General features: G+C 36.6%; 2 protein-coding genes across 2 annotated transcripts; both read right to left on the minus strand.

Annotated features, from left to right (window-relative positions):
- Positions 1–413: 413 nt before the first annotated feature.
- On the minus strand, positions 414–1,762 carry LOC311084146 (granzyme B(G,H)-like). Its single transcript, XM_084116028.1, has 5 exons — positions 1,691–1,762; positions 1,444–1,594; positions 1,205–1,337; positions 747–1,001; positions 414–630 (listed from the first exon to the last, which is right to left on the minus strand). Exons 1-5 carry the CDS (start codon positions 1,752–1,754, stop codon positions 472–474), a joined length of 762 nt encoding a protein of 253 aa, XP_083972154.1. The 5' UTR covers positions 1,755–1,762; the 3' UTR covers positions 414–471.
- Positions 1,763–9,186: 7,424 nt separating this feature from the next.
- LOC311084147 (complement factor D-like) lies at positions 9,187–10,517 on the minus strand (the record flags this gene model as incomplete). Its single annotated transcript, XM_084116029.1, has 5 exons — positions 9,187–9,393; positions 9,506–9,760; positions 9,966–10,098; positions 10,205–10,355; positions 10,454–10,517. 5 exons carry the CDS (start codon positions 10,515–10,517, stop codon positions 9,235–9,237), a joined length of 762 nt encoding a protein of 253 aa, XP_083972155.1. The 3' UTR covers positions 9,187–9,234.
- Positions 10,518–13,566: the final 3,049 nt, after the last annotated feature.

Raw genomic sequence — 13,566 nt, forward strand, 5'->3', positions numbered from 1 at the left:
AAGAGGTTTCTGCATCTGAACTCTTCATATATATATGAAGAGTTCAGATGCAGAAACCTCTAAGTGCCATCTGAAATTTTCTTCTAGAATGATAATTTTTATCAAGCTCGTTTATTTAAGTTCAGTAATTTCACTTAAATGGCAATTAATAGGCAATTTAATATATATTGTAGACTTTGAGCTTAAGAAGCTGAATTTATTATACCATATTTGCCTGATTTTATCCCTGACCAACAGTTTTGAAGTTTTCAAACTTTCCCCATTCAAATAGATATGAGCCATACTTGCATGACTGGAATTTTAGGGTGTAACCAAGATGGCCACCAAGTGAACTAATGTAAAAGGTATTTTGTGCCCCCCATGTAATATTGTAACTTCATATGTTGGTGACAATGAAGACACTTGGAATGATTGATGCTTGTCATGTGATACTTTATTGAAAGAAGTTACGGAAGCATTCAGTAACTTAACTCACTTCACATTTCTAATTATTTTGCCGATCCAATCGAGATATGGTGAAATCTTAGTATACACATTAGGATATTGAGGTGAATTGCACTGCTCTTTATATCCAAACGATGTGACACCAACTGCAGTGTTTCCATAAACCAAAGGACCTCCTGAATCAAACTGTGAAGAAACAGATCAACACGTCACTAACAATTAAATATACTGTGTCAGTTTAAATTCATTATTTGACATAACATAATCAAAGTATGTGAATCTTTTTTTTTTTTTGTACGTACAAGGCAGGATCCACCACCATGGCCTTGTGTGCACATCATATTTGAGAGTGAGTATAACTCTCCCCATCTATAGCTACATTCTGTGTTATTCATTAAATACACATTTGCTTCCATTAGAAGATCACTCTTTGGGCCACCAGTCTTCATTATTCCCCAGCCGGCAACACTACAGAGAGAATCTGTTCCCAAGTCTTCGCCTTTCATTGGTAATGAGATCCTTTTAACATTGTTGTTTGCTTCAACTTTTTCCTGTAGCTGTAATTCAAAAACACAACCATTATTAATAAGATTTAGTCATCTTTATTAAGACTGGATTGCAGTTGTTTATACTGATGTTTGTGTGGTTAGTACAAAAGCCCTGATTGCAAAAGAAATTCAAACACAGTGTGTGTTAGTTTTGTGCCACTGTTTCCTGATCAGATTCTATTTGAACAACTAAAAGTATTACAGTTTGTTACCCTCAAAAGCATGATGTCATTACGATTGTCTCCAAAGTCTGGATGCGGGATGTAAGACTCCACGTCGAAGCGATCAGAACTCTTGATCTTCCTTAAGTCATGAGCACCAACAACAACCGTCAGAATCTCTAATCTGTTGAAAGAGAAAGTCATGATATTAATGTATGTCATTCAGCACACTGTATGGTTGCATTGCAGTTGTTGTGTCATTCAAAAGTGATTTCTAAACAAGCTTTTACCCATTCCAGCAATGTGCAGCAGTCAAGACAAACTCATCAGAAATGAGGAATCCACCGCAGATATGTTCCCTGTTCTTCTGAAGAGAAACCATGTAGGGTCTGGAGTGGGGTTTGGCTTCTGTGCCGTTCACTATACCCACATTCACATGAGCTGAGAAAGAGAGTGCTGTCAGTCAACTTATTCAGCACATACGAATCAAACATCCTTAAAAATCATCATAATTTACTGTAATATAATCAATCTCACCAGTGAAGGTCAGGTGTGGCAGCAGAGAAGCCAGCAGGAGCAGAGAGATGATGATGATGGTCATGATGATGATGACATACAGTTCTCATGGCAAAAACACTGTATAAATATACTGTAAAAGTGGGTGGAGTCACTGAGTTGCACCTAAGTCATTTTTTCTTTTCTTCTTGCAGTATGAGCAACACAGTGATGAAAAGATACTGTTCTTCCGGTATTGCAAGAAGATTCAACTTGATTTAGATGATAAGAATTGAGCATGTATGCATGCATTTTAGTACTTGGATATTTTACAGCCCATAATACAGCTGATGTGCAGTTTGTTACCCTTAAAAACACAATATCATTCCAAAAAGGCCAATATCTATATTGTGATATGTTTTGATGCAGGGTATACAAGGACAATCCTTCCAATTAGTTAGGCCATGATCATCACATACGAATAAAACTCACCTCATACTATGGCTTCTTTGAAATACTTGATTCTGATTGGCCGACCCATTCTAAACTGTTGATTTATATTTTAAACGGCATCACTAAAGTAGTTCCAGGCGAGCTTTCACCGCATTAAATTTCCATGTCAATTCGCCAAATTATTTCAGTTATTTCAGACTTTCAAAAACATTAAGAGACTTAAATACTTCTTTTGGCCACCAGTGCACATGAATCCAACAAATTTTTGTAAATAAGTTAAATTATTTTGAAGGTGGGGTTATGTGTCATGTATTGTGAAAAGAACTGTGTTTTGTCCTGTGTTGGACATTTCCTTTTTGACTGCTTAAAATGTATTTATATTCTGCAGTTTTATGAATGTAATGGTTGATATTTCACTTGTATAAGCTAAACAACCAATGACTCTACATTCATTTTGTCAAATGCTAACGTTTTGTTTACGATTTTATGTATGTTTTTTAACAATGTGTGCAGTGAAGGACAGCACATAATGTGTTAATTTAACACGTTTACACATCTTTGTGCTAACCTTTCTGACATATTTACTTTGTTAAAATCATTAACACAATGAATGAGTTAAAATTAACACAAAAAACGTTGTCCCTAAACTCCCCCATTGGCAGACTGTTTATTTTGTGATATATATGAAATGTTTTAAATAAAAAAATGGTATTTTGTAATAACTTTGTCTAATTGGTTTGTATGTCAGTAGTATTTATGTAGGATAAAAATAAAATTAATTATATATCAAAATTATGAAATCTAATTTATATTTAGTACAAATAAAAAAATAATTACAGTAGTGTACTGATTAGCTTCGTTTGTACAGTAATGCACTGTATCACACAATTACAGTACCATGTAGTTACTGTAAAACAAATACGGTAAAAGGTACTGTACATCTTAATTACAGTAAGTTACTGTAAAAAAACCCTTGAAAAGTCTAACAGTGAAGTTCTGCAAAAAGTGAATTTGGGTAGTCTGCAAACAGCAACAGAGACGACAACCACAAGCATAGCCGCTCTAAATATTAAACTAATATTAATATTAATACTAAATATTCATATTCATATTTAAGACCATAAATCACTACATTGTGCTCATATGGTACTTCCTCTTTCACAGCTTCATGTGGGTCTCACATGACAATAAAGTGTTAAGAGTGAGAGAGCTTAGGAAAACCGACTCACACTATATGTTGTTAGATCTCAAAGACGTTAATATTGGTCACCCTTTATGTCTCTCTGTGATTTAAAAAAAAAAATATATTTAACTAATGAAAAGTATTAAAAAGAGCTTGTGACTAAACTGTTTTATGTGTTTGAGGAGCAAAGAGGAGCGTAGCATTTGTCATCGAGTCATAGCCAATATTCTTTTAACTTGCCAAGTTTGGAATGAGTTTGAGTCACTTATAAAATGTACATTTGAAAAAGCAACACGTGCAAAAACTTTCAGAGATGGAGGAGCATTTACTGCGAACCAATCGATCCACTCTGATCTTATGCTGTGCATATAGGCTACTTATTTAATTAAAAATTTGCCATTTTGTAAAGAGCAATTTCGGTTTTTGGTTAACTGTGCAGCCCTAGATTAACCTCACATAATTATTATTATTTTTTTATTTTTTTAAATGCTTACTGACTGTTCAGTTTCTGTCTTATATATCCCACCCCTTGTAATGATAAAATCAATGTTATTCACTTGTTACTCTCAGTTGTTTTAATGTTGTGGCTGATCAGTGTATATTAGTGTAACCCTGTTTCATACTTTTAGTGGAAAGATCAGGTACAAATGCTGATTGAGCTCTCAAAAAGACAATCTAAGGGGGCAGGAGATGGCCACTCCATTTAATTATTTTTTTTTATTTTGACCATTTGTTTTATATATATATATATATATTGTTACGGCTTAGTTTTGTTTTGGGTTTGTTCGGTTGTTTTCTTTTTTTTTCTATAGGTTGCCAGATAAGGATCCACACCTGTGTTGAATTTGGAAAGCAGTATTTAAGATGGCTGTCCTTTGTGGGAGGAAGTTCTGACCCCTATCCTGCAGTTGTGCTCAGGAGCTGGACCTTCATATTGTTTTTTCTCTTTATTGTTTGTTTATTTTCTGTTGAACATCTATTTTCTTTATTATATAACCCCTAGATGTAAATAAATATTTTGTTTAATTTATTTTTGGACTCTGATCCCTTTATTTTGTTACTTCCTTGAGCCGGAATGTAACAACTGGGGGCTCGTCCTCAAATGTTTGATAGAATTTGGAAGGTCCAGCTTCTATTGATAAGAACAAGAAAAAAACGTATTACTTGTAAAATTTTCGCTAGCGCCTGTGTGTATGTATAAGCGGAGCGTATTTGATGGGTATTGGATTCACCTGCGTGTTGCTTGGCGTGTTAGCGCTAACAAACAGTGGGTGTTTTGTTTGTTACTGGGAAATGTGCGCGAGAGTTTTCGGTGTCTTTAAAATGGTGGATTTTCTTCATTGTTGTTCTCAACTGAAGAGAAAATAAGTGGTAACCGAAATAGACCGTATTACATATGGTAAGTGTATTGATTTCTCTTAGGAGTTCCCCTTGTAAAAACGTTTTTTTCTCTCTGTTACTAGGCTATACAGTGTAACGTTAGCTCTGGCAGGATTTTGTTGTGTATGTGTACTCTACTCGGTAAGCTAATATTGCCGAAAGGTAATTTGTCAGCAAACTCTGTATTTTGTTATGTGCACTCATGTGATGTGAAGGATTTGTTTACCTCTAAGAGGGTAGTGCCTGGTCTCCTTGCTTTGCCTTCTATTCCCCATCAGGTCTGGGTGTCTGCTCAGAAAGAGGATTCATCTCTGAACTCGCTGTTTGATGCTGCTTTATCTCCTGATGTAGCAGAGAGTTCCGTTAATGAGTACTTCATTGAAAATGGGGTACTATTGCGGAAGTGGACTTCTAACACAGAGGGAGGTTTGACTGAACCAATTTTACAGGTAGTTGTGCCTGTTTCTTTGCGAAATGCTGTGTTGGATTCTGCTCATGGCGGGGTGTCTGGTCATTTGGGCGTAAATAAGACCTACCAACATTTGCTGCAGTATTTTTACTGGCCTCGTATTAAGAGTGATGTAAGGCAGTATATTAAGACTTGTTCGATCTGTCAGCTGACTGGAAAACCAAACCATAAAACCTGTGCCTTTGTATCCCATACCTGTTATGGAACAGCCTTTTCAGCATCTTCTGGTGGATTGTGTTGGGCCTTTACCACCTTCAAAGTCTGGTAGCATTTACTTATTGACAGTGATGTGTCAGAGCACTCGATATCCTGCTGCATTTCCTTTGCGTTCAATCACCACACGATCAGTTGTAAAAGCCTTGTCCCAGTTCATTTCTATTTTTGGAATTCCAAAAGTTGTTCAGAGTGATCAGGGGACAAACTTTACATCTAACATGTTTCAAGAGGTTCTGTGGCAGCTTGGCATTAGACACAACAAATCCAGTGCGTACCATGCGGAAAGTCAGGGTGCCCTAGAACGTTTTCACCAGACGTTAAAATCTTTGTTGAGGGCATATTGAGTTAAAAGGTGATTGGGAGGAAGGTCTACCTTGGTTGTTGTTGGCCACATGTGAGGTTATTCAGGAGAGTTTGGGATTTAGTCCCAATCAGTTAGTCTTTGGACATTGTGTACGGGGACCCCTGGCGGTACTGAGTAATGCTGCTTTACCGGAGGAGCCACCACAGAGTCTGATTCAGTATATACAGGGTTTTCGTCGACGTTTAGTTTTGGCTGGGGAATTGGCAAAAGAAAAGTTGGAAAAAACTCAGGAAAAGATGAAAGGCTGGTTTGATCGCAAGCCTGAGATTCGCATGTTTAGTCCAGGAGATCAGGTGTTAGCCTTATTTCCTTTACCAGATTCTCCTTTTGCTGCGAAGTTTTTAGGACCTTACACTGTGCTTCGAAAAGTGTCTGATCAAAATTATATTCTTTCTACCCCTGAGCGCAGGAAACATACCCAGTTGTGCCATGTGAATTTGTTAAAACCCTTTTATTCTCGTAATGCTGCTCCTGAAGTCATTCCTTCCCCAGTTGCCCTAGCTAGTTTGAGTCAAATAGGTGACGTGCAACAGGATGTGAAATCACCTGATGATGTCATTTTACAACCTCGCCTAAAAAACTCTGAGACCTTGGCTAATTTAGAAGGATGGGTAAAACATTTGTCTTGCAAACAACGCTTTGAGTTAAATTCTATGCTGACTGAAATTTCTGTTCTCTTTTCAGATACTCCTTCTCGTACACACTTGATTGAACACGATATTGATGTAGGCGATGTTAAACCTGTCCGACAACGATTTTATCGTGTATCATTTGACAAACGTCAGAAATTGGAGGCTGAAGTCAATTACATGCTTGAATACAACATAGCAAAGCCTTCCTTTTCAGATTGGGCTTCGCCTTGTTTGTTAGTGGGAAAATCAGACGGCACTCAGCATTTTTGCACAGATTATAGACCCTATCCCTATTAATATCCTAACTCAGTGGTTCCCAAACCTGTCCTGGAGGCACCCCAACACTGCACGTTTTCGTTGTCTCCCTAATCAAACACACCTGATTCAACTCATCAGCTCATTAACCCATGTGATAATGAGCTGATGAGTTGAATCAGGTGTGTTTGATTAGGGAGACAACGAAAACGTGCAGTGTTGGGGTGCCTCCAGGACAGGTTTGGGAACCACTGTCCTAACTAGACCTGACTCATATCCATTGCCTAGGATGGAAGACTGCGTTGACCAAGTTGGATCAGCTAACTATGTCAGTAAATTTGATTTGCTCAAAGGGTACTGGCAAGTGCCTTTGACCGCCCGAGCACAGGAAATTTCCTCTTTTATTACACCATTTGGATTATATTCTTACACCGTAATGAGCTTTGGTCTCAGAAATTCCCCAGCTACATTTCAGCGTTTAATGAACAGAGTGACAGCTGGTTTAGAGGGTTGTGCCGTATACCTGGAAGACATTGTTGTCTATAGTGACACATGGGATCAACACCTTATCCGAATTTGTGCGCTGTTTGAGCGTTTGTCTGATGCCAAACTCGCAGTCAACCTGGCAAAGTGTGAGTTTGCCAGGGCGACTGTGACTTATCTGGGCAAGGTTGTCGGAATGGGCAAAGTGCGACCTGTACGTGCTAAAGTCATAGCGATTGACAAATTTCCTAGCCCTCAGACTAAACGTGAATTGATGAGATTTTTAGGAATGGCTGGGTATTACAGAAGTTTTTGTCCAAACTTTTCTTCTGTTGTTGCCCCGCTTACAGATTTGTTGCAAGCAAAGGCTAAATTTGTGTGGACGCCTTTGAGAATGTTAAACGATTGCTCACATCGTCCCCTGTCCTGACGGCTCCTCGACTTGATAAACCATTCAAACTTCAGGTGGATGCTAGTCAGGTTGGAGCGGGAGCTGTTCTGCTGCAGGCTGATGAGAATGGTATAAATCGCCCTGTTAGCTATTTCTCACGAAAATTCAATTCGTATCAGACCAATTATTCTACCATCGAGAAAGAAGCGTTAGTGTTGATTTGGTCCCTGCAACATTTTGAGGTGTACTTGTCTTGTGGGACTATGCCAACTGTGGTGTACACAGACCATAACCCCCTTTTGTTTCTTCACTCTCTGCAGAATCTGAATCCGCGTCTTATTAGGTGGTCTCTTTTCTTACAGCCTTATGCTTTGGAGATTCGTCATGTGAAAGGCGTAGATAATATCTTAGCTGATGCCTTGTCCCGTGCCCCATGTGGTGGAGAATAAGTTTCTTGACTATTGCCTCTTCTCTTCCCGTTTATTGGTTTTTAATTCCTTAATTTCGCTTTTTCCAGGCGCCGGGAGATTGCTGGTTTTGAAATTAAGAGATGGGTAGAGTTTGGGGAAGTTGTAATGGTTAATGATCGATACTAACTTCACCCTAACTCCGGGTAGGTTGTTCTTTTTGTATGTATGTTTTGGGGTTGGAACTTGTATAAGGTAGAGTTTCTAATGAGAATCTCTCCCTTTTTAAGGGGGAAGGTGTTACGGCTTAGTTTTGTTTTGGGTTTGTTCGGTTGTTTTCTCTTTTTTCTATAGGTTGCCAGATAAGGATCCACACCTGTGTTGAATTTGGAAAGCAGTATTTAAGATGGCTGTCCTTTGTGGGAGGAAGTTCTGACCCCTATCCTGCAGTTGTGCTCAGGAGCTGGACCTTCATATTGTTTTTTTCTCTTTATTGTTTGTTTATTTTCTGTTGAACATCTATTTATAACCCCTAGATGTAAATAAATATTTTGTTTAATTTATTTTTGGACTCTGATCCCTTTGTTTTATATATGTATATATATATATATATATATGTATATATATATATATATATATATATATATATATATATATATATATATATATATATATATATATATATATGAAGAGTTCAGATGCAGAAACCTCTAAGTGCCATCTGAAATTTTCTTCTAGAATGATCATTTTTATCAAGCTTGTTTAAGTTCAGTAATTTCACTTAAATGGCAATAGGTAATTTTCATTGCCATTTAAGTGAAATTACTGAACTTAAATATAAAAGCTTCATAAAAATTATCATTCTAGAAGAAAATTTCAGATGGCACTTACAGGCTTTTTTTTGCATCTGAACTCTTTATTTATATATATATATAAAAAAAAAATATATATATATAAAATATATATATATATATATATATATATATATATATATATATATATATATATAAAAAAAATATAATATCATTTTAATATATATTTAATATATATTGTAGACTTTGAGCTTAAGAAGCTAAATTTATTATACCATATTTGCCTGATTTTATCCCTGACCAACAGTTTTGAAGTTTTCAGACTTTCCCCATTCAAATAGATATGAGCCATACTTGCATGACTGGAATTTTAGGGTGTAACCAAGATGGCCACCAAGTGAACTAATGTAAAATGTCTTTTGTGCCCCCCATGTAATATTGTAACTTTATATGGTTGTGACAATGAAGACACTTGGAATGATTGATGCTTGTCATGTGATACTTTATTGAAAGAAGTTACGGAAGCATTCAGTAACTTAACTCACTTCACATTTCTAATTATGTTGCCGATCCAATCGAGATATGGTGAAATCTTAGTATACACATTAGGATATTGAGGTGAATTGCACTGCTCTTTATATCCAAACGATGTGACACCAACTGCAGTGTTTCCATGAACCAAAGGACCTCCTGAATCAAACTGTGAAGAAACAGATCAACACGTCACTAAAAATTAAATATACCGTGTCAGTTTAAACTCATTAATTGACATAACATAAAGTATGTGAATCTTTTTCTTTTTTTTTACGTACAATGCAGGATCCACCACCACGGCCTTGTGTGCACATCATATTTGAGAGTGAGTATAACTCTCCCCATCTATAGCTACATTCTGTGTTATTCATTAAATACACATTTGCTTCCATTAGGCGATCACTCTTTGGGCCATCAGTCTTCATTATTCCCCAGCCGGCAACACTACAGAGAGAATTTGTTCCCAAGTCTTCGCCTTTCATTGGTAATGAGATCCTTTTAACATTGTTGTTTGCTTCAACTTTTTCCTGTAGCTGTAATTCAAAAACACAACCATTATTAATAAAAGATTTAGTCATCTTTATTAAGACTGGACTGCAGTTGTTTATACTGATGTTTGTGTGGTTAGTACAAAAGCCCTGATTGCAAAAGAAATTCAAACACAGTGTGTGTCAGTTTTGTGCCACTGTTTCCTGATCAGATTCAATTTGAACAACTAAAAGTATTACAGTTTGTTACCCTCAAAAGCATGATGTCATTACGATTGTTTCTAAAGCTTGGATGCGGGATGTAAGACTTCACGATGAAGCGATCTGAACTCTTGATCTTCCTTAAGTCATGAGCACCAACAACAACCGTCAGAATCTCAAATCTGTTGAAAGAGAAAGTCATGATATTAATGTATGTCATTCAGCACACTGTATGGTTGCACTGCAGTTGTTGTGTCATTCAAAAGTGATTTCTAAACAAGCTTTTACCTATCCCAGCAATGTGCAGCAGTCAAGACAAACTCATCAGAAATAAGGGATCCACCGCAGATATGTTCCCCATTTGTCTGAATAGAAACCATGTAGGGTCTGGAGTGGGGTTTGGCTTCGTTGCCGTTCACTATACCCACATTCACATGAGCTGAGAGAGAAAGTGCTGTCAGTCAACTTATTCAGCACATATACAAATCAAACATTCTTAAAAATTATCATAATTTACTGTAATATAATCAATCTCACCAGTGAAGGTCAGGTGTGGCAGCAGAGAAGCCAGCAGGAGCAGAGAGATGATGATGATGGTCATGATGAAGATGACATTGAGTTCTCATGGCAAAACACTGTATAAATATACTGTAAAAGTGGGTGAAGTCACTGAGTTGCACCTAAGTCATTTTTTCTTTTCTTCTTGCAATATGAGCAACACAGTGATGAAAAGATACTGTTCTTTCGGTATTGCAAGAAGATTCAACTTGATTTAGATGATAAGAATTGAGCATGTATGCATGCATTTTAGTACTTGGATATTTCCAGCTCATAATACAGCTGATGTGCAGTTTGTTACCCTTAAAAGCACAATATCATTCCAAAAAGGCCAATATCTATATTGTGATATGTTTTGATGCAGGGTATACAAGGACAATCCTTCCAATTAGTTAGGCCATGATCAGCACATACGAATAAAACTCACCTCATACTATGGCTTCTTTGAAATACTTGATTCTGACTGGTCGACCCATTCTAAACTGTTGATTTATATTTTAAACGGCATCACTAAAGTAGTTCCAGGTGAGCTTTCACCGCATTAAATTTCCATGTCAATTTGCTAAATTATTTCAGTTATTCAAAAGCCTATCACAACAAAAGAATCAAAAACCGCACTCAGTGCCTATATATGCTCACGGGATGCAAATACAATGAGGAGAATTTTTATTATTATTATTATTATTTCACTCTAATGGTAAAACACTATAAGATAATTACTATCTAAATTAACAAAATTTTAAACATCGGGCAGAAACCTTGTATCTTCATATTTTGTCATTTTTTCCCCCATTCATCATTACTATTGGTCACCCTATTTGTTGGTTCTGCAAATATTTAACCAGGAAAACGTATTAAAAATAGCTTGTGAATAAACCTCGTATCTCCATTGGATCCTCAACCTCTCGGACAAACCTCATAACTCCACTTTACCTCTATCGTAAAAGAAGTGTTTTGGATCATCTTGCTTTTCTGCAATGCAAGGGTAAATAAATGACTGAATGTTTGAATAAGCACAGTGTTTTCTTTACTCAAGAAACTCTCTCTATAAAGGCTAATGTTTTATGTATTTGAGGAGTGGAGAAGACTGTCTTAGTCTAGCATTTGTCATCGAGAACTTCCTTAAATAGCATGTGCGTGTGTTTCATCCTAAGTTGATGAAAACGTAATGTGATAGACTTACTGCCTCAGATGTGGCCGTTCTATTGGCGGACAAACACGTTTTGACATTCAATGGTCAAAACTCCATTTTAGATTGATCTATTGATTTTGGTTTGGTAGAATGTTAATTATATAATGACACATGCAAGTGTCTGACCATAAAGCCACAGTATCAACTTTGACAGCACAGTGTTTAATTATTCAAATATATCATAATATATTAGGTAAATAGGCCTACGGCCCTGCACTGATCAAGCAAATAAACATGACAAGCAACAGGATAAAAATGTCAAACTATTAACATTTTTATCTTATTAACAGTTATCTTTTATTATCACTATAGCACATTCTAAATCTTTCTCATGCTCTTTCACAGAACATGTACACACAGACTAGTGCACAGAAAGTTATCAGCTCTGCCCGCAATATTTTATCAATTAAAATAACTTTCACTGCTGAAAAATACATAGTATTTCTCAGTAGCAAGGCGATAACATCTGTGTCAGAGGTTGCTACCGAATGAGCCGCACAAATTCAGGAAATTCACTCTCTCTCTCTCTCTCTCTCTCTCTCTCTAATTACTGCGTGTCAATAGCTCTAGCCTCCATAGTTCTTAAATGATGAAAGATTGGGAGAGAATGCGTCAGAAGGTTCTACTCAAGTGTACTTTATTTTAGCTTGATAAAACTGAAGAAAAAAAAACATTTTTGAGCTAAAGAATCTCACTTTATTATACCATAGTTATCAAAATGAGGTGTACTTGCTAATGTGAAATTACTTTAGCGCCCACCATGTAATTGTCATGGTTATTCTCTGTTTAGTTTGATTTTCATTAAGTTTTAGTTTGTTTCTCTACAGTTTCCGGTTTCCTTTGTTCTAGTTTCCCGCCACTTATCAGTTACCATAGATATTCATTTAACAGCTGTTCATTATCAAGTTCATTCCCAGACAGCAACATAGTGTCGGCCCAGATCCAGCCCACATCTGGACCATGTGGAATCCATGTGGGCCGGATCTGGGCCGACACTATGTTGCTGTCTGGGTTATCTTGTGTATTTAAGATCCTTTTGGGTTTCTGTTGGTTGTCCTGTATTGTTTGTGCCATGCACACTGTCACATGTTGTTTGCTCTTGTTAAATAAACCTTGTTGTGACTTGATTCGTGACAGTAATATTGTAATTATATATGGTTGTGACAAGAAACACACTTTGACTGATTGATGCTTGCAATGTGATACTTTAACTGGGAAAAAAATCTGAAAACTTCTTCCTTTTTTCTTTTCAATGAAGTCACTTAACATTTCAAATATTTTCATAGATCCATGGAATATATGGTGAAATCTTAGTATACACATTAGGATACTTAGGTGAATTACAGTTTTCAGGGTCACCGAAAGATGTGACACCAACTGCAGCGTTTTCACAAACCAAAGGACCTCCTGAATCCCCCTGTTAAGAAACACAGATCAACACGTCACTAAAATGCCATATCACAATTAAAACTCACTTCCTAAAATGATTACATACTTTGCAGGATCCACCGTGGCCATATGCACACATCATCTGTGAGTCTGAGTATTTCCGTTTACTTTTCCATATTTTACATTTTGTGTTTTCCACTATCTTCACTTTGGCCTCCATTAGACGAAAACACAAACTTGGGTTTCGAAGTGCAAGTTCTTGAAAATGATATGGTTATCTTCTCTGTGTAAACCACAGTTTGTGGATGAGTAAATATTTTTCTTGTTAATCCTTGTGGTCTCATTTTCAGGTCATAGAGGGTTTGGCCGAGATCTAGAAGATTAAAGCAGGTCAGCATGCATTTTGTTACTTGAATATTTTACAATTCATAACCTTACATATCAGTATAAATTGATGGAAAACCAACATAATAACCCAGGTGGTGTATATATGTATATCTATGTTTGTGTG

The sequence above is a fragment of the Abramis brama genome, assembly GCF_963993115.1.
Source record: "Abramis brama genome assembly, chromosome: 6".
Taxonomy (NCBI): domain Eukaryota; kingdom Metazoa; phylum Chordata; class Actinopteri; order Cypriniformes; family Leuciscidae; genus Abramis; species Abramis brama.